Source organism: Denticeps clupeoides, chromosome 3, assembly GCF_900700375.1.
Source record: "Denticeps clupeoides chromosome 3, fDenClu1.1, whole genome shotgun sequence".
NCBI classification, from domain to species: domain Eukaryota; kingdom Metazoa; phylum Chordata; class Actinopteri; order Clupeiformes; family Denticipitidae; genus Denticeps; species Denticeps clupeoides.
This window is the reverse complement of record NC_041709.1, coordinates 28958512-28981519: the sequence shown is the minus strand read 5'-3', so window position 1 is coordinate 28981519 and position 23008 is coordinate 28958512. Positions and strand designations below refer to the sequence as shown.

Here is a 23008-nt window from a genome sequence, read left to right as displayed (position 1 = left end):
CCTCTCCTCTCGGACGGGGAGGCGAGTCACCTTCACCTCCGCAGAAGGCCGGACGGACGCGGTCCTGTCCAACGGGACACTGGCTACGGGCGCAGCGCCGCATCGATCACGGCTCGTGGCGTTTTTCACGGCGTCTCCGTATGCGCGCGCGCGACCTTGACGGGGCACGCGCGCGCGCTCGCTCCCGGTGCCGCGCGCCCGCTGGACGGGATCCGCCAGGTCACGTGGATTCTTCCTTATTCCATTTCAGTCGCGCATAATTAATAATAACAATGATGATAAAACGTCACCGGAAGACTGAAGCCGCTTTAATGTCTTCAAACACACAACCGTTAATACAAAACACGTGATTGCATAATAATGCATAATAATAATTAAATTAAGCAATTATAACGGGAGGAAAACAAGACATAAGAAAGACAAACTGACAAAGGTTTAAGAAAACAAGCATTTCTCTGCCACACCCACCCAGGGCAGTGTAGGACAGGGCAGTGTAAGATAACCTGAGCTGAAAACCATCACAATATACTTTTATTGCACTTCCTTTTGCCCCATAAGTATCAAGTTTATCCATATCATTACCAAAAAAATCTGGTGACGCCTCGTCGACCCACACAAAAAAATCCGGTGAACATCAGATCAGCGTCTGGTGTATATAACAAAGAAAGCCATCCCACCATCCTCTAACCCTTAGGGCGTGGGAGCTTCCGTCAGCAGCAGGAAGAAACAGTATCCCAGGAAACAGAAGATGTGGAATGCGAGGATGAAGTAAACGTAGAAGACGATGTCTACATTGAAATACCAGCCCCTCACGTGCACCAGCTCCAAGGCGTCCAGGCCCAGCATCCTGTGAGGTGACGGCCACCATCTTCCATGGCCAGCCTGTCTCTGGAACCCTGGGACGATTGGAGAAAGTTTAGACCAAAAAATAGAAATAATAATGATAATAAAGACAAGCAGCCGTTACATTCTAATCATACAAACACCAAATCACGGGAAAGTTTTTAGTACCTCTGGGAAGGGGCCATTTGGAGTAGTTGACCTTTTGAAAAGTCTGCTTCCGGGACAGGTATTCCCTCGGGAAGTGTGTCTGGACGATCTGATTCAGCTCTATAAATATGAATAGCAAAATTGAGGACGCTGAGATGCATCACGTGCGTCCCTTAAATAATGGGACTATGCTGCCTATTATCATATAAAAGAGTATTTCATTTATTTAAACGCTCAATTATCAAAATAAAACCAGTAACAACAAAACCACTGTTCATCTAACGAAAATGTTTCTCAAAACGGATTCTTTCGATGAAGACCATTTTACTGCTTTTCCTGCTGTACGGTACTGTACGAGCCTGTTTGGCGGACCTTTCTGGAAGAGCACGTGAGAGATGAGCGTCCTGCAGAGGGGGCACGGTGTGCCGGTCGGCCTGTTTTTGGCCAGCGTGCGAAGGCAGGGCTCACAGAAGACGTGGTGGCAGGGTTGGCACACGTAGGGGCTGAAGTAGACGTCCAGACACACGGCGCAGGTGTAGCCTTCGCCCTCCTCATCCTCACCGCTGGACAATCCTGTCCCGAAATCCTGTCACAGTCCAAAAACAAGTAGAATAAAAAAAAAAAAAAAACGAAGAAAAATGATCCCCACTATTCCCTACGAAGACCTCTTACCTCCACCCTCTCCCCCAGCTGGCTCGCCATCCACCGCTCCCGCTTCCTCTGCTTGCGTCTCAGGCTCTTCAGTCGGTTCCTCTCCTTCTTGCTGAGCCTCTGATCCGAGGCCGGGGAAGTCGGACTGGAGCTCCTCGCGGGAGAGCTTCTTCTCCTCCTCACAGCGAGTGGAGAGTCTTGTGGGGGTTGGCCTGGCAACACTGACCTCTCTTCTGACTGGGAAGGTCCGTTCTCCATCCCAGTATCCCCGGTCGCTCGAGGGTGGTGTGGGTTTGACGGTTCCGACAGAGCGGGAGACCGAGACCCCTCCACCAAAGTCTCTCCGTCTCTTCTGTCCATCGGGGACCTCAAGGAAGGGTCCACAAAACAGGAAAGGCAATACAAACTGCAGAAGCTGGACGAAAGTGCTGTGCTGTGAAGTTCAGCCTGGCAGGGTCTGAGGGTCTCCCTGAAAGGGCCCGGTCCCCCGCGCGGCGGGCGCCGGCCTGGACAGCGCAGATGCGGCAGCGCGGCGGCCAGCTCCGGCTCCGAGACCGCCCGTGTCCTTGCCGGCCTGGAGTGGCTTGGCGAGGGCTTGACCTCGCGGTCCACCCGGCTCTTGCTGAGGTGCACCGTGGTCTCGTGGCCACACGGGCATTTGCTGCAGTGGACGAAGTTGAAGCCCCCGAGGCGAGCGCCACAGTGAGGGCAGCTCAGCTTCCCGGCGGTCCACTGCGCCTGCAGAAAGACAAAGTCCTTTTTTTTTTTTAAACATGAACCCCAAAAACCCCGCATACGGGGCAGTGGTGGCCTAGCGGTGCTAAAGGGACAACGGTGGCCTAGCGGCCCGGCAATCAGAAGGAATCCCGGGCTGCCAAGGTGCCACAGAGCAAAGCACCGTCCCCACACACTGCTCCCCGGGCGCCTGTCATGGCTGCCCACTGCTCACCAAGGGTGATGGTTAAAAGCAGAGAAGCTATTATCCTTCAGGATTAATAAAGTACAAAAAAAAATCTAATAAAATACAACTAGCCTTGAAAATTGTAATCTGACGCAAACGAGGTGAGCGAAATACAAATGCAATGCGTCGGGTTGGTAAATGAAAAACTTTACTTGGTGAACGGCAGTCTGGATCCAGGTCGGCAGCACATCAAGGTTCACGTGCCAAACGTTGCACGCGGTGGCAGGGTCGCCCGAGGGCACGGCCTGCAGCGAGAGAGCAGAGAGCTTCATGCGCCACATCAACTCCGACTGACAACGCCCCTCTGATTTTTTTTTTTTTTCATATCGCTACACATTGAGAAATATTAATGTCTGATGCAGGCGAGCATGTTATGCCCCAGATGTAAATAATAAACCCAACGTGGACCTCTGCACCCACCGGGAGCAAAAAAGATGCATCCAGTAGACATCTGCGACATTTTCTGCAGCGAAGTGCTGTCAGCTTGTCCTCACTGGAACACTCCGCCTTGTCCATTACACTGCATTCTGGGGACAATGTACATGTCATAAATTGTGGCTGGAATTTTTTTTTTGTGACTGCATTTTTTTTGTGGGCACATGGCAGGATATTTAACAAGATGTGGACATCAAGGACAATGACGATAAAGCCATGTCTCAGTGCGAGAATGCAAAAAATGACATATCTGAGAATTGACATTTTATGGAAAAAACTACGGTCAAACGCAATTACTAGGAACAATTAATGGTCATGCAACAATACATGAAAGGATTGCAAAAACAAGAGATTACATCACTGGTACTATTTTGATTATGGCGCACTTTAACATTAATTTGCAGCCTTAAAAACATTTACGACTCATCTCCAACGATGAAACAGTTCCATCTCTGACTCGGCCGTTTGCAAGCAACGTCATTCATGCAGCAGCTTCTAATAAGGCGCTAAGACAGGTGTATTATTGCGGGATATTCGCCACGCCCAGAAACCTTCTCAGCCAATCAAAATGCGCCGTCGGAAATAGCAGCGGTGCAATGTAGAAAATGAGGTCTGAGTAACTGTCTAATATATTCGCCACTGTGTTGCTGTTCAGTATTAATATTATTATTATTATACTTTTTTTTTTTGGGGGGGGGTGCGACTTTCTCTGAAGATTAAAAATAAACCTTGCCCGCTCTCCCTTTTTTGTGATTGCAAGTCGAACTGCGCGAAATCCTGCTTTTGCGACTCCAGGCAACCCCGGGCCGGACACGTTCATCTTCGTACAGCCCGCTGACATGAAAGGAAGCCCAACTTTACAAAATCCGCTCCGCTCCACAGGCCCGCGAGCCACGCGCGGCGGCCACGCAGCCGGAGTCCGTCCTTCCGCACAGTCGCCATCAGAAACGGGCTGCGCACGTCGTCCCGATCGATCGGCACGGAAACCATACGTACTGCCGCGGCCGCCGTCACACGGAAAGCGGACCCGCGTCCGCCGGGCTGCGCGCAGCGAACAGCGTCGAGTTGGCGAAAGTACGGAACGCCACGAGGGCCAAACCGCGCGGACTGTTTCCGTCCGAGCGGAAGGGCTTTTATGGTGCGGAATTTCACACCTCCGACTGGGAAAGTGGGGTTTCCGTCCCTGTAATTCGTAAATTCCCTGAGGTGAATTCAAATTATGCCGAATTATGCATCCACGTTCAAATGAGGAGAAACGCGAGATCAAACGTGTCTGGATTGAGTACTAGAGTATTAAATAACTGATTACTAGATGGTTAAATTATATTCCCCTTTGCTGGAATTCACTCAACAATGAATTTTATTTTTTATTGTTCAAAGGCATCAGACGGTTCTAAACTTTAGATCCTCTGTCTAATTGCGTGAGAGACATTTTGAAGGTTATTAAATACATCTCAAATGAAGGCTCTTGATCAGCTCTGTCTACAGGCCAAGGATACGAACGGAAAAAAAACACTCAAAATAAATAAATTACCAACAATAAAAAAAAAACAACACACACAACGTTAGATCGAATACGTTGGTTTTTTTCCCTCTCCCGAATAACCCTGGATTTATTTAGCGCTCTTCGATTCATTTCCGTTTTCTGAGGTTGGTGCGGTCAGCGCCAGATGGCAGCAGCGCGCCTCCGTGTCCGGCGTGGGGAGCTTTCCACGGTACCGAAGCTCGGGAGCGGCCGCCCGAACTTCGCCAGAAGACTCGTCCGTTCAAAACACTTTTTATTATGCAGCGTCCCGACTCCGTCCCTGTTTTTATTAATAAGTTGTAGCTGAGAAGCACTTGATAGTGGGAGTTAACCAAGTCCAATGAACATGTTTTCGTCTTAACGCGCAATTTTTATTTCTCGATATGTTTGGCCACTTTCTCGGCTGAAGGTTTGCGGTAAACCGTTCACCGTCCCGTGAAACCCCGAGAGAACGGCGGGAGAGACGCCCACGCAGGTGAGTGACGTGTCCGGCGCCGATATAAACGGAGCCTCCTCGTCGCCGGCTCGCCAGTGACTCCGTGCGCTCCGATGGAGCGCGCAGTGACCGAGTAGACCCGAGTTCCCGGCGGCCGGCCCCGCCATGGGGGACCGAAACAACACGTCCGCGCCGACCAACGCGTCTGGCCTCGCGGTCGAGATGTCCCTGAGCTACCAGATCTCCACGTCGCTGTTCCTCGGTGCGCTCATCCTCTGCTCCATCTTCGGGAACGCGTGCGTCGTCGCGGCCATTGCGCTGGAGAGGTCGCTGCAGAACGTCGCCAACTACCTGATCGGCTCGCTGGCGGTCACGGACCTGATGGTGTCGGTGCTGGTGCTGCCCATGGCCGCGCTGTACCAGGTGCTGGACAAGTGGACGCTGGGGCAGGTGACCTGTGACATGTTCGTGTCCCTGGACGTGCTGTGCTGCACGTCGTCCATCCTGCACCTGTGCGCAATCGCTTTGGATAGGTACTGGGCCATCACCGACCCAATAGACTACATGAAAAAGCGGACTCTCCGACGGGCCGCGGTCCTGATCAGCGTCACGTGGCTCGTCGGCTTTTCCATATCCATCCCCCCGATGCTGATCATGAAATCCCGGAGTAAGACCGAAGAGGAAGAGAGCTGCGCGATCAGCCACGACCCGTGGTACACCATCTACTCCACCTTCTTCGCCTTCTACATCCCCCTGATTCTCATGCTCGTTTTGTACGGGCGGATATTCAAGGCGGCCAGGTTCCGGATACGCAGGACGGTCCGGAAGACGGAGAAGAAGAAGGTGAAGTGTCTGACGGTGTCGCCCGCGCTCTTTCACAAGAAGCCGAGCGGGGAGCTGGGCAAAAACTGGCGGAGCAGCGTGGAGCCCAAGCCGATCCCGTGCGCCAACGGCGCAGTGAAGCACGCCGAGGACGGCGAGTCCCTGGAGATCATCGAGGTGCACAGCAGCTCCAGGGGCAACCTGCCGCTGCCCGGCCCCCCCCGGGCGGTCCCCCTGTTCGAGAACCGGCACGAGAAGAACACCGAGGCCAAGAGGAAGATCGCCCTGGCGCGCGAGCGCAAGACGGTGAAGACGCTGGGCATCATCATGGGCACCTTCATCTTCTGCTGGCTGCCCTTCTTCATCAAGGCGCTGGCGATGCCCTTCTGCCCGGCCTGCGAGATGCCGTCGTGGCTGCGCGACGTGATCAACTGGCTCGGATACTCCAACTCGCTCCTGAACCCCATCATATACGCGTACTTCAACAAAGACTTCCAGAGCGCCTTCAAGAAAATCATCAAGTGCCATTTCTGCAGGTCCTGAGCTCAAGACCAGGTTCATACGTGGAGAGACATTTCCTCATTAAAGAGTATACTGTGGCTTATATTGATAATAATATGATTACATGGTACAGAAGTAATGGTGAAGTGTACCACTCATTTCCATCACGACACATGGCGCTTCATCGTGTACAATAAATGGTCCTGCAAATGTGGTGTCACATTCATATAAAGTTGCGGATCTTCATTACGTATGTATGTATGTATTTAGTTTTTATTTAAATAATATATATTTATTTGAGACTTTTTGCATATTGCGTAAATTTGGTCTAAAATGTAACCACACCAATTTTTTCTCTCCTGCTGAGAGGCAGGTGGAGATATTTCTGCAGACGTGAACGCCATGTCTGGCTACTAATGCACAACACCCAGCGAGATTTCCTGCACTCCTCCCATTTTTTTCTTTTCATATTATTGAGCCAGGATTATGCAGATTGTAGTGTTTGAATTGTGATGATGCCCAGCTCTCTGACAACCAAACAGCCAACCCCATCATGCCACTCCTCACACTGATTCCATTCGGGAATGTTTTACCACTTTCTCCTCCAGAGATCCTTCTGGAACAGCCTATTTGAAGCTGTCAGAGGCAGGGCCAGGGTTCCAAAAGGAGCTTTTAGAGCAAATTATAATAAAACACTCTCTCTCTCTTTCTCTCTCTCTCTCTCTCTCTCTCTATATATATATATATATATATATAGAGAGAGAGAGAGAGAGAGACACACACACCCAGGAATGCACACACACATTCAGACAGTACTCTGGTCTACCCCAATCTCTTGTAATAGCTTTAACCCAAATCAATAATATTATACTTTCTCTCCAGCTTCATGTCGTCGGCCCATCAGTTTAATGGAGAGCACTTAAGCACTCATGTTCTCCGTTTTTATTTTTTATTTAAGAAATACCGTTAATTTTAGAACACATCTGAACTTTATGAACTCTTGAATCCATGAATCCTTTCCACGACTCATGATTGCATGAAAGATAGTATAGAAAACCGCACTGAATTCCATATCTCATATCTGCATATATATATTTTTTTCTCTTATTGAATCATGCTGAATCATGGCTTCTCTGTGGCAAATTAACAGCCTGTTCTCAAAGGTGGAAAGAGCACAGCATCCAGAAACACTTTACTTCAATCCATTTATCCAGATTTATCTTCTATGAAACTTCCTCAAAGACATTTTTTGACAGCAAGCTCGGCTGCACATAGGATGCTCGGTAGTACGTACTCCGCATCCTATTCTTGCGTATTGATCTACAAATTAGATTACAAAGGCATTAACAGCGGCTTTGATTTCTAATGAATGAAGAAAGAACAGTCTGAAATAAGAAAGACCATGAAGGGCCCAGGATTTCCCAAACAGTCTTCCCCCGTAGGACATTCTCCTCACTCCGCTGGCGTGGCTGGCAGCTTGCATAGTCACTCAGTCCATCCAATAAAAGCCACTTGACGCAGCAGAGACTGAGATGCTGGTCTCCATAGCGACACCCAAGGGGTTGCAAACTCTGGGTTATAGGGGCAATTATCTGATCAAAGGCCTGTAACAATACAGGGTCGACCAGGCACCCAGCAAGCACACAGCTGGCCAGTCACTTCACCAATGGCCTCTGCGTTTTCACAGCCCTCAACGTGGACAGCACGAGTGACAGTGCCATCAGTTCGCCCGCAGGTAGATAAAAAAAAAAAAAGCAAAATTTGGAGACACCAAAAAAATGCTGATAAATTCCACCACAGTCTCACAGAGAGAGGATTTTTTAGCCAAGCATGAAATTATGCCTTTACACAAATTAAAAGGCATAAACCATGTCCTCCTGTAGGGCACTCAGAACAGAAAAGAACTGAACAAAACAATAACAGTAATAATATAAGTAATGGTTTGGCTATTGTGAATAATCATCAGCATTAATATACATTTAATTGACATGCCAGTAATGACACTAGACAGAACTAGAACTAGAAACAGTCACATTTGAATAAGTCCATCAGAGTAATTTTCTATTCCATCAGAGTAGATAGATAGATAGATAGATAGATAGATAGATAGATAGATAGATAGATAGATAGATAGATAGATAGATAGATAGATAGATAGATAGATAGATAGATAGGTATATGTAACCCTGGTTACTTCAACAGTGCTCATTTGCCCACAGAATGTGTTCAAAGGATGAGTTCAGGCTTTTGGTGTCTGCAGGTTCGGCAGAGGGGAGCAGCAACCCACACAATAAAATAAGCAACAGGTGTTGTGGTCATGAGGCACGTTTGAAAAATGCCCCTGTTCTCCTCTCTCCCACTCGGAGATCAGGAAGCCCATCAGCACATCACGTATAGAGCAGCTGCCCAAAACAATGCCTGCCGTGTTCGAATGTGTGTTGCGCAGAAGCTCTGCCGTGTTCTTTTTTTTTGTTTTTTTTTTTTGTTTTTTATTTGAAGCGCCCACCTACAAGAGCGTGGATGAATTAGATTTTGCAGGTGGACACATGCCAATAATGTAATAAGCGAAGAGGAAGGCAAAAAAAATGAAATGACAATGAATCACCAATGAGGAGGATATGTTTTCTTTTTCACATTTGGCAGCTACACAGTTATACATAAAAAAAAAACAATATGAAGAATGGATTTGGATGATTTCTTTTTGATTAATATCAACAGTTACAGGTTTGGTCAGTATGGTTCTGGATCACCTTTTTAATCACTTTTGGATCCCCACCAATCATCTTTTCACCATTACAGACAGACATCCAAGTGTCACGAGTTCATGCTTGTTAACATTCGAAAATGCACGTCCTTCAAAAGAGAGAAGTCACTTTCCCCTACAAAACTACCTTTTAAGTTTGTTTACCTGCCAGTGAGGAAGCATCATTATATTTCATCTTCTGGGTGACAGAAATCATAATACACCAAACCAAAAGCGCCAATATACCAAATAGCTTTCTATTATGAATTGATTTATACTTGATGTGACATTAATGGACACATTTTGCCAAGAATTTTGTCATCTATGGATACCAGTTCCAGGTATAACACCCTCACTCACTTGATTGTCACGTGTTGAGTGACATCAACATCAACACGGAGACGAGTGACGTGATCTGTCGTCATTGCAACCAGCCACAACTCAGCTCACCTCGAATCCAGTAAGACCCATCTTAACACTGTAGTCTGTTCCTTTCCTGTCCCGTTCCTTCCTCTTGTCTGTATTACGTGAACGCCAACATCTGTAGTTGTTTCATCTTCGGCCTAAATCCGTCACAGACCTTGACCTTTCAACTTTTGTTCATTTTGAAATGAGGGTGAATATTTCTGCCAGTAATATCTTGAGTATGGAACAAAAAAAGACCCCTTGAAATTATCTTAATTTTTTTTCATTTGAAAAGGCAATTATCTGCATTACTCATTATCTGTAAATAACATTTACAAGAGCTGTGTCTCCCCTCACCTTGTCATGGGACCTGTTGGTAATAAAGATTTAAGTTCTGTTTAAATATGGATGGTGAGAAGGCCTGAGGCGGGATCCAAAAAATCTCTCTTTATTTTCAAGAAAGGCCCACGGCATCAGAGCTAAGGTCTTGACAGATAAATAAATTAATCTTACCATCACACTCTCCTCCACATGACGATGCAGTGGAGCACAGAAATCTGCGTCATATGTATGTCCTCGTACGCTGCTCCTGAAGACTCGAATAAATGCAGCTTGGCTGCAACCAACCAAACTGCAGCAGACAGCAAATTTCGGCTAATGGAGTAGCACATGACTTCCCTGAAACACTGCCAGGATCAACCAAGAGCAGGTGCAGAATTATGCAGAGTCGCATGGACAACTGAGGTAAAAATACAGTTTACATGTGGTGGTGTTTTTTTATCAGCAAAAATGTACGTGAAAGGCATGGAGATGTAAGACATCCGAGTCGCAGCCCTTGCATTTTCAGTTTCCCAGTTCTCCTTGCAGACCCTGAATAAGATCTTGCAGGTGGTCCAGAAATCTGGATTGATGGACCAATCATGCAGATGGTCTGGATGGATTTTTTTTTTTTTAGATCTCCAGCAATTATGTTTTTAAGTATAAAAATGTGTTTAGTTCACATTCATGGCCACATTTGCAGTTTAATGAAACTATTTGCTTCAAGTATCATTTTCTGTGCCGGTGATTGCTGTTTTACATTTTTTCACCCAGTTTAAAAAGGACCTTAGACCAGCACTGAGGGCTCTTAACCTCAATAACCCAAGCCAGCACAATGCATTCAATGCATTTAGATGAACCTGATTCAGGGCTTTATAGTTCTCAAGTGGCTTTTGTGAGCTTAATCCACTTTTAAAAGTGTCAAGACCACCTACACCAAGACAAGACCAGAGGGTATCAGGACCAAGATACTGCCGAGGCTTGAGGTTACCAAGACCAAGACCAAGACACACTAAGGTGAGACCAAGACAAAGGCTGTTCGAGACTGAGACCAAGACCAAGACCGAAAACAGACTAGGGCTAGAATCGACATCACATTACTCAGATCAACTGTAGAGAAAAAAGGCATTGCTATAAAGTGTCCTTACAAGTTATGTTAATGTTATATATCAATTATCAATTTCAATCATCAGTTATAATGTCCATACGTCTCTGATTTAAAATATCCAAAATTTGTCATAGTTACGAGGCCTGATGGAAAATAATATTCTCAGCAATCCTCTCCAATAACCATTTAATCAGACCTCGCCTGCTCTTGCATTTAGACACAGGATTCTAATCAGCTGGACTAATTTTTTGCCCATACTGAAAGATAACAGGCTCAGCCAACGGAAGGGCTACACTGACATGTTATTGAGGAACAATTTAGGAACAATTACAAGGTCCATGGAAAATGCACTTTTATACATAGATGTTCACAATGAGCAGAAAAAATAAGTTAAAAATCAAATGGATTTGGATTCTGAGGGGTGAGCATACTGGCATAAACAGACACTTTTAAGAGACAGTACTTCTCAAAGGGTCCTAATTATATTTGGCAAATTGATTCATATGACAAGTTAAAACCTTTTGCCGTGGTATTGTCATGTTCCTAAGTCTAGGGGTCTAAGAAACGTGACAAGGGTGTGGAGAGGAGGAGGTCCACTGTTACACACACAACTCAGCACAGCTAACCAACATTAAAACAGCCTAAAGGAAGGGGTGGTCCATTGGGGATAACTCAAACATGCACAAAAGATAACCAAAAGGGAACATAAAGCCAACAGGCTAACACAGGCTAACAACAAAGGGGTTTATCACACAAAGCAATACGTCCAGGGACGTAACAGTATTAATGAGTCTATCAATGACTTCTTATGAAAAATAATTTGTCACAATTGCTACAAAACAAGCAGTGATCTCGCAGTTAGTTCTTAGTTATTTATTTTTATGGTGCTTTTTTCCAGATGCCTGGCGAATGTAGAATGTTGTCCCGTCAAGGTGACTCGACAAAACCACGGGAATTGGCAATTTTTTTTTTCATGGGCACGGATGGTTTTCTATTCCCCTGTTTGCGGGGAGTAAGGGCGCCCCCATTAAGCAAGGTGCGCCTGCTGCTTCAGGGAGTGCCAGGAGGTTTTCTGAGTGGCTGGAGTGGCATATAATAACCAGATCACAAATGAAAAATACGACACTGAAGTTAGCCCCTTATTCAGGGTGGTAGTCCTTATTCAGGGTAGTAGTAGCCTAGTGGGTAAGACACTCACCTGTGAACCAGGAGATCCAGGTTCAAATCCCACTTACTACCATTGTGTCCCTGAGCAAGAAACTTAACCTTAAGTTGCTCCAGGGAGACTGTCCCTGTAACTACTGATTGTAAGTTGCTCTGGATAAGGGCGTCTGATAAATATTTTTACTATTTTTTTTTTACTATTCAAATAGTTCCACCTTAAATACTGCTCATCAGGCTGCAATACCCGTATTATACCTATAGTTTAACGAGGCTAACAGCCAGGAAATCTGTTTCAGATCTAAAGATCTGTATATGGTGATGATCTCTGTCCCCACTCAACTTCCTGAACTATTAGAAATGGTATCAAGTGTTACCTGTCTGGTCCAACACTGATTTTACTGACAATTTCACAATTGGGAACTGTGCATTGGATTGATGAACGACATTATTTTTACTAACAACCCTACAGTTTAGAGTTTTTCTGCGTTGGTTTGGCTGATTCCTTGAAACAGAAATTGCATTCTTAAAACTATATGATGATTTGGCCAAACCATCTTACAGTTCTGCATAACATTAGAGCTCACTAGCAAAAGTTCATATCTCTCCCAAAACCGTTCACACCTGCTTTAAAACTCGATTCCTTTGCCATATAAAGAGACATTTCAAAGATCTTTCTCAGTTGGCTCATTTGCATTCACAGATAATCTGGATTGTTCAGCACAACACCATGGATCACCAGCAAAAACTACTATCTCTCCCTAAACAGTTTTAACCATTTGTCAAAACTAAATTCTTTCTCATGTAAACAGTCAGTGCCTCTAAAATGCATCATCCATTTGGCATTGTGTTAGCACTGCTAGTCAAAATGGATAGATGTTTTGTCACTGTGGAAGAAGTCTAGCTAACATAATACAATTATGTATAAAACATTTACATTTACATTTAAGGCATTTGGCAGACGCCCTTATCCAGAGCAACTTAAAACTTGCTTCCTTGTTACAATAAATGAAGTGATCAATTCTGGTTCACTGGGACCCCCAACTATGAATACAAACTTTTTATTCACTATGTTATAGTTTCTACACATATATACTGTATACTGTCAGACAATAAGAAGGTTACAAGTTAATTTAAATATTCTCTAAAGAGGAAGGTCTTGAGCTGCTATTTGAAAGTGCTCAGTGACTGAACTGTTCTGACCTCAAGGGGAAGTTCATTCCACCACCGAAGAGTCTAGATGAGTGTCTTCCCTTTACCTTTAGAGATGGAGGGACCAGGCGAGCAGTACTAGAGTCTCGGAGTATACGGGGTGCAGTGCGAGGTGTAATAAGGACTGTGAGGTAGGATTGTAAGATGGGACGTCGCGGAGCCATTACATTTCTGTGCCTTTGTTGTGCATGGAGATTCAACACCTCCGTGTTTTTGCATGTCTTTGCCGAATGGCATTGCAACAATTGCCGGCCATCCCCCGAGCCAAACATGTGAGGTGCCGGCGTCAGGACCACCTACTCTCTTTGTCTTCCCCAGACGGGAGGCACAGGGGGCGTGATGTCAGAAACAACAGGTTCTGATTGGTCTGTGACAGCGTCCAGGTGTATGTGGGGAAGGGTCTGTTTTCCATCGAAAGCCTTCCGGCTTCCGAGTCTTTTCTCTCCTCCCATTTTTCTGGATCAGGTGATGTCTCTGAAACTTGGTTTAGGCTGTGCTGTCCTTTTCTATCTTTTCTCCTGTCTTTCATTTTGGTTTTCTTTCTTAACATTGGTACATTTTTACATACAATATTCACATGTAACTGCAATAATAATTTACTGGTGTTAATAAATTAGAAGTTGTTAATCTTTTAACCTCTATTGTGCCATGCCTCTTTCAGCCAGGTAACATCAAGTTGGAGTGGTTTGAATACAGTGCTTTTGTGTGTAGAGAGAGAGTTTTTTACTCTGTTCTCCCCAGTTTTTACAGGAGGGTACTACTCCATGTTTGACTTTGTAGGCCAGCATCAGTATTTTGAATCTGCAGCTACTGGGAGTCAGTGGAGGGAACGTAGCAGAGGGGCAGTATTTGGGAAGAATTTGGAAAGGTTGAAAAACAGTCGTGCTGCTGTATTAGTTGTAAAGGGCGGATGGTACATAGAGGTAGACCAGCTAGAAGGGAGTTACAGCAATCCAGTCATGAGATTACTAAGGACTGAACCAGTATCTGGGTGGCCTGTGTTGCCAGATAAGGACAGTTTTGTCTGATATTGTAGAGAAGGAATCTACATTTACATTTTACATTTGCAGCATTTATCAGACGCCCTTATCCAGAGCGACTTACAATCAGTAGTTACAGGGACAGTCCCCCCCTGGAGCAACTTAGGGTTAAGTGTCTTGCAGTAAGTGGGGTTTGAACCTGGGTCTCCTGGTTCATAGGCGAGTGTGTTATCCCCTAAGCTACTACCACCCCATCTACATGAGCAGGAAAGATGTGAGTCAAGAAGGAGAGTTGGTTGTCTATTGTTACTCCAAGGTTGCGGGCTGTAGAAGGAGAGAATTGTGAATTGTCCAGGTAAATAGCAAAATCCTGATGTGGTGAGGAATCTGCTGGAATGAATATTAGTTCAGGTTTGATGGGATTGAGTTTGAGGTGATGGGCTGCCATCCATGGGATGTCAGTTAGACCTGCAGAGATTTTGGAAGCAGCATGTAGATCTGAGGGAGGAAAAGAGAAGATGAGTTGTGTATCGTCGGCATAGCAGTGGTAGGATAATCCATGTGAGGAAATGACCTCACCAAGTGATCTCGTGTAGAGGGAGAAAAGGAGAGGACCTACTACTGAGCCTAGAGGGACACCAGTGGAGAGTCTACGTGAGGCAGAGGTGGATATTTTCCAAGTCACTTTGTAAGATCACTCATCAAGGTAGGAAGCAAACCCCTTCCATGCTGAGCCCTGAATTTCAAGCCTCTTCAGGATAGACAAGAGTGTCTTTAACGGTGTCAAATGCTACAGAGAGGTCGAGGAGAATGAGAACAGATGATAGTTTTGCCAATCTGGCTGCATGCAGCTTCTCAGAAACAGCCAGAAGGGAAGTCTCAGTAGAATGGGCTGTTCTGAAGCCAGACTGGTTAAGATCCAGACTAAAACAAACAAAAAAAAAATTATAATAAGAAATGCCGTTGTGGCCAGGCAGCTAAGGACGTTTTGAATGCCGAACTGCCAGGGTGCCACTGAGCAAAGAACCATCCCCTCAGACCGGGCGCCTTCCATGGCTGCCCACTGCTCTCTCAGGGGATGGTTTACAGTAAATGCAGAGGACACATTTCACTGAGTGCACTGGGTGTTGTGCTGTGGTGTGTCACATGTGACAATGTGACATCTTTTTCAAGCAGCCTCCAAAGTCACACATACTGCTGTCATACTGCCAAGAAACCATTTTTATTCACACTTCCATACATTCGAGTACACAAAAAGAAAATGTATACGGTATTTTGTACAAAATATGAACACAAACAAAAAAAAAATTATTATATATTTATAGATTTTCTACAGTGCTGTACATAAAGTTTTACAACTACAGTAACATTTTCTCTGATTGCTGTCATCACCCTTTCTCTCCTGGTCACCATTCTCTTCCTCCTGGAAATCCATACTCTGCCATAGACTTTCATCCACATTGCAGTGAATATTTTCCCTTGCGAGGCAGTGAGAGCAGAAACAGAGCAAATTTCTAAACCATCCCCTACACTGATCCTCACACACAGTATCCATTGCATGGAGCAGTGGAGTATGGTAGCAGTAGCTCCATGAGCATCCTTGGAATGGTAGTAACTCAGGCCCTGATGAAAGGGCCATGGTGGAAATTTGCCTTGTCCCACACAATCACATAGTGTGGTAAGTGAGGCAATTCATTTTCTGAGACCAGACCAGTGTAAAGATGGTGTCATGATCCGGACCGGCAGGGGTTACTCTGGATCCGGAGTTTCATGTTCGTCTCGTGTAATGTTCCCTGATCGTGTTCACCTGTTGTCTATTTATATAATTGTATAAAACTATCCTGTTCATGTCTGTTGGGTCATTGTACGTGTTGATGTTCCCCTGTCTCGTGTAGTTTGTATTAAACCCCTGTCGTGTGAAATCGTGCGAATGCGTCCTCCTTCATCGCCATGTCCAGCCCAACCGTGACAGAATGACCCGACCATGTGGATGCAGCTGATCTACGCCCCGCTGAGATCCAGGGAGCCAAGGTTGGTCGGGAGGACGTCTTCTCCACAGTTCCATGTTCAAGATTCCATGTATGGACATCCCTTGACGGCGCCGTCTCGTCCGGATTCCAGCGACGCAGCTCCGGTAATCGCCAGTGCCCTGCATAAGATCCAGTCCATGTTTTTAAAGTTCCCCAAACGTGACAGACTCTCGGCGGCCTACGAAAGCTACCGTGGGGTCGAGAGGATCTGTCACGCTGTCCATGTCCCCCCTGGCGCTTCCGGAGGCGGGGAGTACCGCCGAATCCGTGCGACCTGACCTCAATGGTCTACAAAAGCTACGGTGGGGTCGAGGAGACTGGTCGTGCAGTTCAGGTGCTCCCGGCATTAACAGAGACGAGGGAGGCGGCAAACTTTCCAGTGGGGCATGCCGGAGACTGACCGGAGTGACGGGTGCCTGTGGAAGGCGGACAGGATGCCGGTCCCCCACGGACAAGCCGTGCTTTGGCCCGGGCCTGACGCCGCCGGTGCAGGACAACCGCCACTCGTCCTTATGGATTTCCTCCCCCTTTCATGGACCGTTTTGTGTGGCACTCAAAGGTAGTGCCTTTGAGGGGGGAGTACTGTCATGATCCGGACCGGAAGGGGTTACTCCAGAGTCTGGACCAGAGTGTGTGTGTGTGTGTGTGTGTGTGTGTGTGTGTGTATATATATATATATATATATATATACAATTTTATATATATATATATATAAAATTGTAAAAAAATATCCTGTTCGTGTCTGTTCCCCGTCGGGTCATTGTGCATGTTTATGTTCCCCTGTCTCGTGTAGTCTGTATTAAACCCCTGTCGTGTGAAATCGTGCGAATGCGTCCTCCTTCATCGCCATGTCCAGCCCACCCGTGACAGATGGTCTAAGAAAGTGATTAGCTTTTGAGTGTTGTATGGGCCTAATCTGGGGATGTGTCTGGCCAAACCATTCTCAGATGGCCTGGGTCATCCACCCTGGCCCGCTGGCCAATGATGTTATGACCACGTCTGCTGCCCTTGGCCAGGTTGAACCCAGCCTCATTGACAATCGAGGTGTGAGGTGTTTCATTCCCTTCTAAAGTCATTATTCGATACAATAGAGTAAGTCATATTACTCATATAGAGGCGTCAAACACAACAGTTCGATATAGTCTACTACTGGCCACTACTCCATTGGTTCCAAACCTGGGGTAAAGGCCTAGCAGAGGTACTGCAAGAAGTATTTGACACAAAGAGGCACACTGACACACTGAAGACAGTTTCCTGTATCCATTTTTTGGCAAAATTCTGTATCCAAATAAGGCTGGATTCTGAAGGTAAAGAGGATACTGAAAAAAAGAATTGGGAACCAATTTAGACAACCAATAACTGACTTTTATGCACAAACTGGGACCGCAGGTCTTTCACCCTGAAAAGTGTTCCTCTCAAATGGTACCCTGTAAATCTGCTTCATGGCCATCTGATGCTTCCTCAATAACCAGTCTATTGCGGAGATACCGATAGAGTTGACATTTGGGAATATGGCATTGTCTTGAAGGATTGAATCACGGATCTGTCTCAATGTGATAGCATTATTTGCAATCACCATGTTACAAATCTCTTGTTCTTGTTGCTCATTTGGACACTTTCCTCCGCCACCAATGTGAGGTTGCCGTCCAATCTAGACACAGAAGACACTTCTTTGATTTTGAAACAGAGACCAAATAAAGACATACTCTCTTCATCAGCTTGGATCACACCAATGACTCCTTGCCTCAAATCTCATTTGTTACATTGGATACATGCTGCTGATAATTGGTAGATTCAGATCAACTGCGAAAGCAGAATAAAACATGCTCACTATGAACTGAAAAAAAATGATCAAAAGGCATGAAAACAGCATATGAGATTTTCTTCTGCCTGTACCAAAGCATGCAGCTAAAAAAATAATATGCTCTCGGTCACTGAATGGCAGAGACACATATTGTCACTTGTACACCCAGATAATGAAATTCTTTCTGTCCTTTTGAGAAAAAAATAAGGTATTGCAATATTTTTCTCTTAGATCCTAAGGGTCATAAATACTTCGGTAGCTGAATATTTTGATTCTGCCTGATGAAATGTAACCTTGTTCCTCAAGTCACCAGGCCGGCTTCTCAGATCAGTGCCATGCCAATCATCTTGCAGACATGCTTTTTCAACCTGTAAAAACCTGACAACGAGTCGACTGTAAAAAAAAAAAAAAAAATAGTAATCAAAATTTTTTTATTAATAATGAATTCATTCATATTCTTTAATAATTATAATGATAACAACTACTTCTATTATTACTTTATTCATTATTAATTCACAACAAGGCTTTATTTGTATTATGATTTGTCCTCTGTTGGGGCATATTCGTTTCAGAGTGGGCTGTTATGGCACGTTTGTTTAGTGGTGTGCCGCCGCGGGCACTTCTTGCTTGGTGCGAATGAGTTGTGCTTGCTTATCTGCAACTTTACCACCCGCTAGAAGCTCATTTCCCAGTGCTGAGCGGCTGCTGGTGGCTCACGAAGCCAGTATCTGTGTTGCAGCATGTTCAAATTTTCATTTACATATTCGGTACAATCTCATGCCTCATGGCAACAAAATGCATTTTTAAAACCAGTTGTTCCGTTGGATGGTAATTCATACTCAAGAGTGTGGATTAGCTGGATTGCAGGATTGCTTTTGGAGTGTGTAACATAGAGCAATCTTAAATTAATAGGCAAAGGTAGAAAATTTGCCACAGACTGGGCAAGGCAGTTTTGGATTTATGGGACCCCTCACTAAACCTGCAGTCTGGAACTGCAGGATCATGGGAAAATATTTGCAGAAGCGCACATAAATCTGTGAGAGAGATAGATTTAGATTCTGCATGAGATATTAGTCCATTAGGCAAACGGGTGGGTCTGAGCTAAAGTCATCTACAGAAGACAGCCATGTGGCCTGTGTGGGCAAAGCATGTGAAGCCTCTGGCCTGACTTGTGGAAGCTTTTTTATTCATAAACGTTCCTTCAAGCGCTGCTCCAGGCCAAGCCATGCCACTCGCAGTGAAGCTGAAAGTGTGCCTGCTGCCACTAAATTGAGGTCTTCATCGTGGGATCTTCTGATTGCTGTGATATGAGCCGTGAAATGTGACGGCGCACGCCACAGCCAAATAAACTATGGTCTTAACGGTGCAATTAACAACAGATCCTGGGAGAGAACCACTAAGCCGCCCTCGCCTCACTCTGAGCCGCTGTTTCAGATGCTTCTTCCACAAAAGCCATCTTACTTCTGCTCCCCGTCTCCATGGAAACATGTTCGTTAGTGGCTAAAAGCACTTTTTCTCATTTTTAGTAAATTTATTGTTTTTTAGTGAACCTTTATGAAAGCCTAGACACTGTATAGTTGTCACAACAGTTTTTTTGCAATCATTTTTTAAATTCCATTAGAGCAGACAATTTCACTGGAAATATTTTTGGTAGTATTCCATGCGAAAAAAAAATCAGTTATGTAAATGAATGAATGTCAGCAAAGAAGTCAACTTTTGTCGGACGGAAGTGCTTTGAAAGCAGCCGGCACGGATATCAGAATCCGGCCTCTGGACACCCAAGGCGCGTCATTTTAAACAGCAATCAGGACATGTGTGGGATTTTGCAGAACATGAGTACAACACATAACGGTGACATTTGTCTTCAGAGCGCTGGAGTGGGCTCAGCGATATGGAAACAGGATGACACAAAGGGCAAAGATTAGATTCGGAAAAAGAGCCACAGGCCCTGCGTTTGCCCGATAAAGGCTTCAGCCTCGGGGGGTTGTCTCTGTGCAGTTGGAGATAGTTCTGGTCATTTTTCCCCTTACCTATACTCAACTCACACACATACACTCATATAAAGAGTAGCTCGTAAGATATGTTAAAAAAAATGAGGCCCGTTGGCATATGGCATTTAAGTGGATTAATCAAATCCGGCTGTCTTGGAATGTAGATATTGAAGTTAATGTTGTGTCAAAGTTCATAAGAGCTCCCAGCAAACTTTCAAAGGCAGCAGGCATCAGCGTTCCTATAATATGTTTTTTAAAAAGACAATGTTTTAATAATGAATAATCAGGCAGGAGATGGGGGCACTGTAATAAATGATTCAATGTGAACGTTTCCCTTGGCAGGAACATTTCAGAGGGCAAGAGGTGGTAGTCATGGACCCCCACATTATACAAATATACTTCATTACTTATCTCCAACACTTGGCCCTGTGTCATAGCCAAAAAAATTATAAAATCATAACAATTGGAGAGAAAATTGAATTGATGTGGCATATGCAAATGAATGCAAATAAAATATTCCCCACAAGGACCAAATGAAAAGGGAAAGAAAACAAAAAGTGCAATGGAAAAGCTCAAAGGGAAGGATGTCCCACCCTTCTGGAGGAAATGGTGAAGTCCGCTGTAGCTGAGCAAAGTCAACAATGGTTGTGAAGAACTGTAGTAGAAATATGGCAAACTGCAGACTCTGTTTTAACATTGTTTTAATACATGTATTGTTATTTTGTTCAAGAAGATGCTCCAGCATAAGTATGGCCTGAAATTTTTTGGTTTCTCAAATATTAAACAAACATCAACATGAGAGGTGAACTGAGAAAAATGGAACAGGGTAAAAAATGTTATGTGTAAATGAAAGTACATTTTCTAATGATAACATTACAGTCATTTTTAAATTAATTTAATGAAAAACTTTTTTATCATTGTTTTCATTCATTCATTAATTATCACTCACAACAAAGAAATTGCCATAAAGTCATTTCTCTTTTTTTATTTTTTTATACCTCAACAAAACACACATACAAAAAAAACCTTAACATGGATTTTGCATATTTGCAAGCATGTTGTACATGCCACACCCAGACATGAAGGTGGGTGCCTTGTCTTGACAGAACGGAGAGACAAGCTGCAGAGACAAGTTGGCTACAGGTCCCTGACTGGCCAGTCAGAGAGACGAGTGCTCGAACAGGATCACCTGTGAGTGACTCCCACTGGGTATTCGGGACACCCTCAGGCCCCAGATGCGAGAGTACACCTCCATCTCCGAGCTCCCAGCCCACGATGGCTGAGGGCTGGGTGGGGTCATGTTGATGACGGGGTGTGAAAAAGTAGATGGAGGTGGTGGGAGCAGATGAGAGGGAGGGAGGGAGGGGTTGAGTGTGGGATGGATGGGTACAGGTCGAGGAATGGCTTCATTGGATGGTGGTATGGAAGATGCTGGAGGGGACGGCAGAGTCACAGTTGAGCTGATGGACAGTTTTGACTGAGCTGATTGGTGGTACGCTGATTGAATTGAAGGCACAGAGATGGCTTTTGGATGAACTTGTGCAGGTTGAAGGTCAAATGTGGATGGTCCTTGTTCTGATCCAGGTATAGTGACCAGGGATAAGGCCGGAGGTAAGATGTGACAAAATTCAGGTTCCTTCAGTGTGTACTGTGCAGTGTGGAAGAAGCTGCAGTACTCCAGTGCATTTCTTGCTTGTGCCAGTCTCAGTCGGTGACGTAGCAGTAGAACCCTGTACAGAAGAACCAGGATTAAGGCACCAGCCAACGTCATCAGAAGTGCTATGACGTTCACATCAAGTGTCCGGCAGGCACTGTGCACTGCGGGAGTCTCACAGGTCGTCTCAGGAGATGTGAGGTGACCCACTTGCTCTGGAATCGAGTCAGTTCCCACAGGAAGCAGGTTCTCTTTTCTTTGAAGAGGCTGTGCAGGGATCTGCAGTGGGTTCATATCCGTTACTGGCTGCATGGCTTCAGGGAACTGTGTGTCCCGATGGGAGATCACTCAACCAGCACTTCTCAAAGCTCTCTCAGCGGGAACCTCCGTACAGATGGATGCTCTGTCTGCCATGGCAAAACCCTGCACTCCACCTGACCACACATTCCTTTGTTCAGCGAATCCAACCAGGGGGGATTGTGGGATCAGGCAGAACCTCTCTGGCAGTTTCTGTCTCCTGCATGAGGTCAGGGTGCCTGCTGAGATTCCACCTTGTGGAAGTAGAGGTGCTCCAGAACATTCTGTCCTCACATCCTGCTGCTCAGGAAAGACTTTTTTGATCAAAGTCCACCTCAGTGGTGTGATGAAGCTGACAGGCTTGGTTCCAAGTTCTAAGAGAATACAACAGAAGACTGATGATCAACATCCACAACACATAAAACATTATGAAAAGGAAATCTATAAAAGACCAAAACTTTAACTCTAAAATAATAAAATGATTTATGCTATAAATAATAATAATAATGATAATAGTAACATCGACATACTTTGATTGGTTCCAGTGGAAGTTTCCCTTAAATGTGTTGTGATGGTGTTCCTGGATTGAAGTGGAAGATTTTCTCAGTGGTGATAGGAAGCCCTCAGAGAGAACAGGAAACGGCACTTCCCTTACTTGCTGCCAGAGCTTGTGATTGGCCCTCATTGGCCATTGCTATGGATACAGGAAACCGGTGCAGTCTGTCGACCCAAACTGGGGTGGATGGCGTGATCAGGCTGACAGGCGGACAAACAAATAAGGTAAGCTGCAATTTGGGTTGATCTGCATGACAGAGCCACACAAACACAGGCGCGTATTTACAATGGAAATAATTATGGCTGAGATATATTCAAATGGGAAGCCTGATGGCACCAAAAAGGCCTCAGAAGTGTGAAGCGTGATCAGATATCAGCCCCCCCCATCAATTCAAACCGACTCTACCTGCATTCACCAGATCAATAAAT

The 23008-nt window shown here is 45.3% G+C and overlaps 3 protein-coding genes across 4 annotated transcripts; 1 reads left to right on the top strand and 2 right to left on the bottom strand.

Annotated features, from left to right (window-relative positions):
* Nucleotides 1–286: 286 nt before the first annotated feature.
* Nucleotides 287–4168, bottom strand: rnf180b (ring finger protein 180b). Of its 2 annotated transcripts, XM_028971231.1 has the most exons (7): nucleotides 4034–4168; nucleotides 3023–3129; nucleotides 2755–2847; nucleotides 1663–2379; nucleotides 1363–1576; nucleotides 1012–1110; nucleotides 287–896 (listed from the first exon to the last, which is right to left on the bottom strand). In XM_028971231.1, the coding sequence occupies exons 2-7, from the start codon at nucleotides 3116–3118 to the stop codon at nucleotides 691–693; spliced, it is 1425 nt and encodes a 474-aa protein (XP_028827064.1). In that variant the 5' UTR covers nucleotides 3119–3129; nucleotides 4034–4168; the 3' UTR covers nucleotides 287–690. The 2 variants fall into 2 exon arrangements, with proteins under 2 accessions (XP_028827064.1, XP_028827062.1); XM_028971229.1 differs by having other exon boundaries at nucleotides 3023–4142.
* A 592-nt stretch (nucleotides 4169–4760) lies between these two features.
* htr1ab (5-hydroxytryptamine (serotonin) receptor 1A b) lies at nucleotides 4761–6446 on the top strand. Its single transcript, XM_028973552.1, has one exon. It carries the CDS (start codon nucleotides 5164–5166, stop codon nucleotides 6361–6363), a length of 1200 nt encoding a protein of 399 aa, XP_028829385.1. The 5' UTR covers nucleotides 4761–5163; the 3' UTR covers nucleotides 6364–6446.
* Nucleotides 6447–20814: 14368 nt separating this feature from the next.
* LOC114786849 (uncharacterized) lies at nucleotides 20815–22645 on the bottom strand. The gene is made up of 2 exons (XM_028974391.1): nucleotides 22555–22645; nucleotides 20815–22398 (listed from the first exon to the last, which is right to left on the bottom strand). Exon 2 carries the CDS (start codon nucleotides 22037–22039, stop codon nucleotides 21233–21235), a length of 807 nt encoding a protein of 268 aa, XP_028830224.1. The 5' UTR covers nucleotides 22040–22398; nucleotides 22555–22645; the 3' UTR covers nucleotides 20815–21232.
* Between the last annotated feature and the right edge of the window lie 363 nt (nucleotides 22646–23008).

Coding starts and splice junctions, on each gene's coding strand:
- rnf180b (XM_028971229.1), bottom strand. CDS start 3,301: ATGTCAATTCTCAGATATGTCATTTTTTGCATTCTCGCACTGAGACAT. Junction 2,380..2,754: donor TCCAGACTGCCGTTCACCAA/GTAAAGTTTTTC, acceptor GTCTTTCTGCAG/GCGCAGTGGACCGCCGGGAA. Junction 1,111..1,362: donor TCACGTGCTCTTCCAGAAAG/GTCCGCCAAACA, acceptor TCATATTTATAG/AGCTGAATCAGATCGTCCAG.
- htr1ab (XM_028973552.1), top strand. CDS start 5,164: ATGGGGGACCGAAACAACACGTCCGCGCCGACCAACGCGTCTGGCCTC.
- LOC114786849 (XM_028974391.1), bottom strand. CDS start 22,039: ATGCAGCCAGTAACGGATATGAACCCACTGCAGATCCCTGCACAGCCT.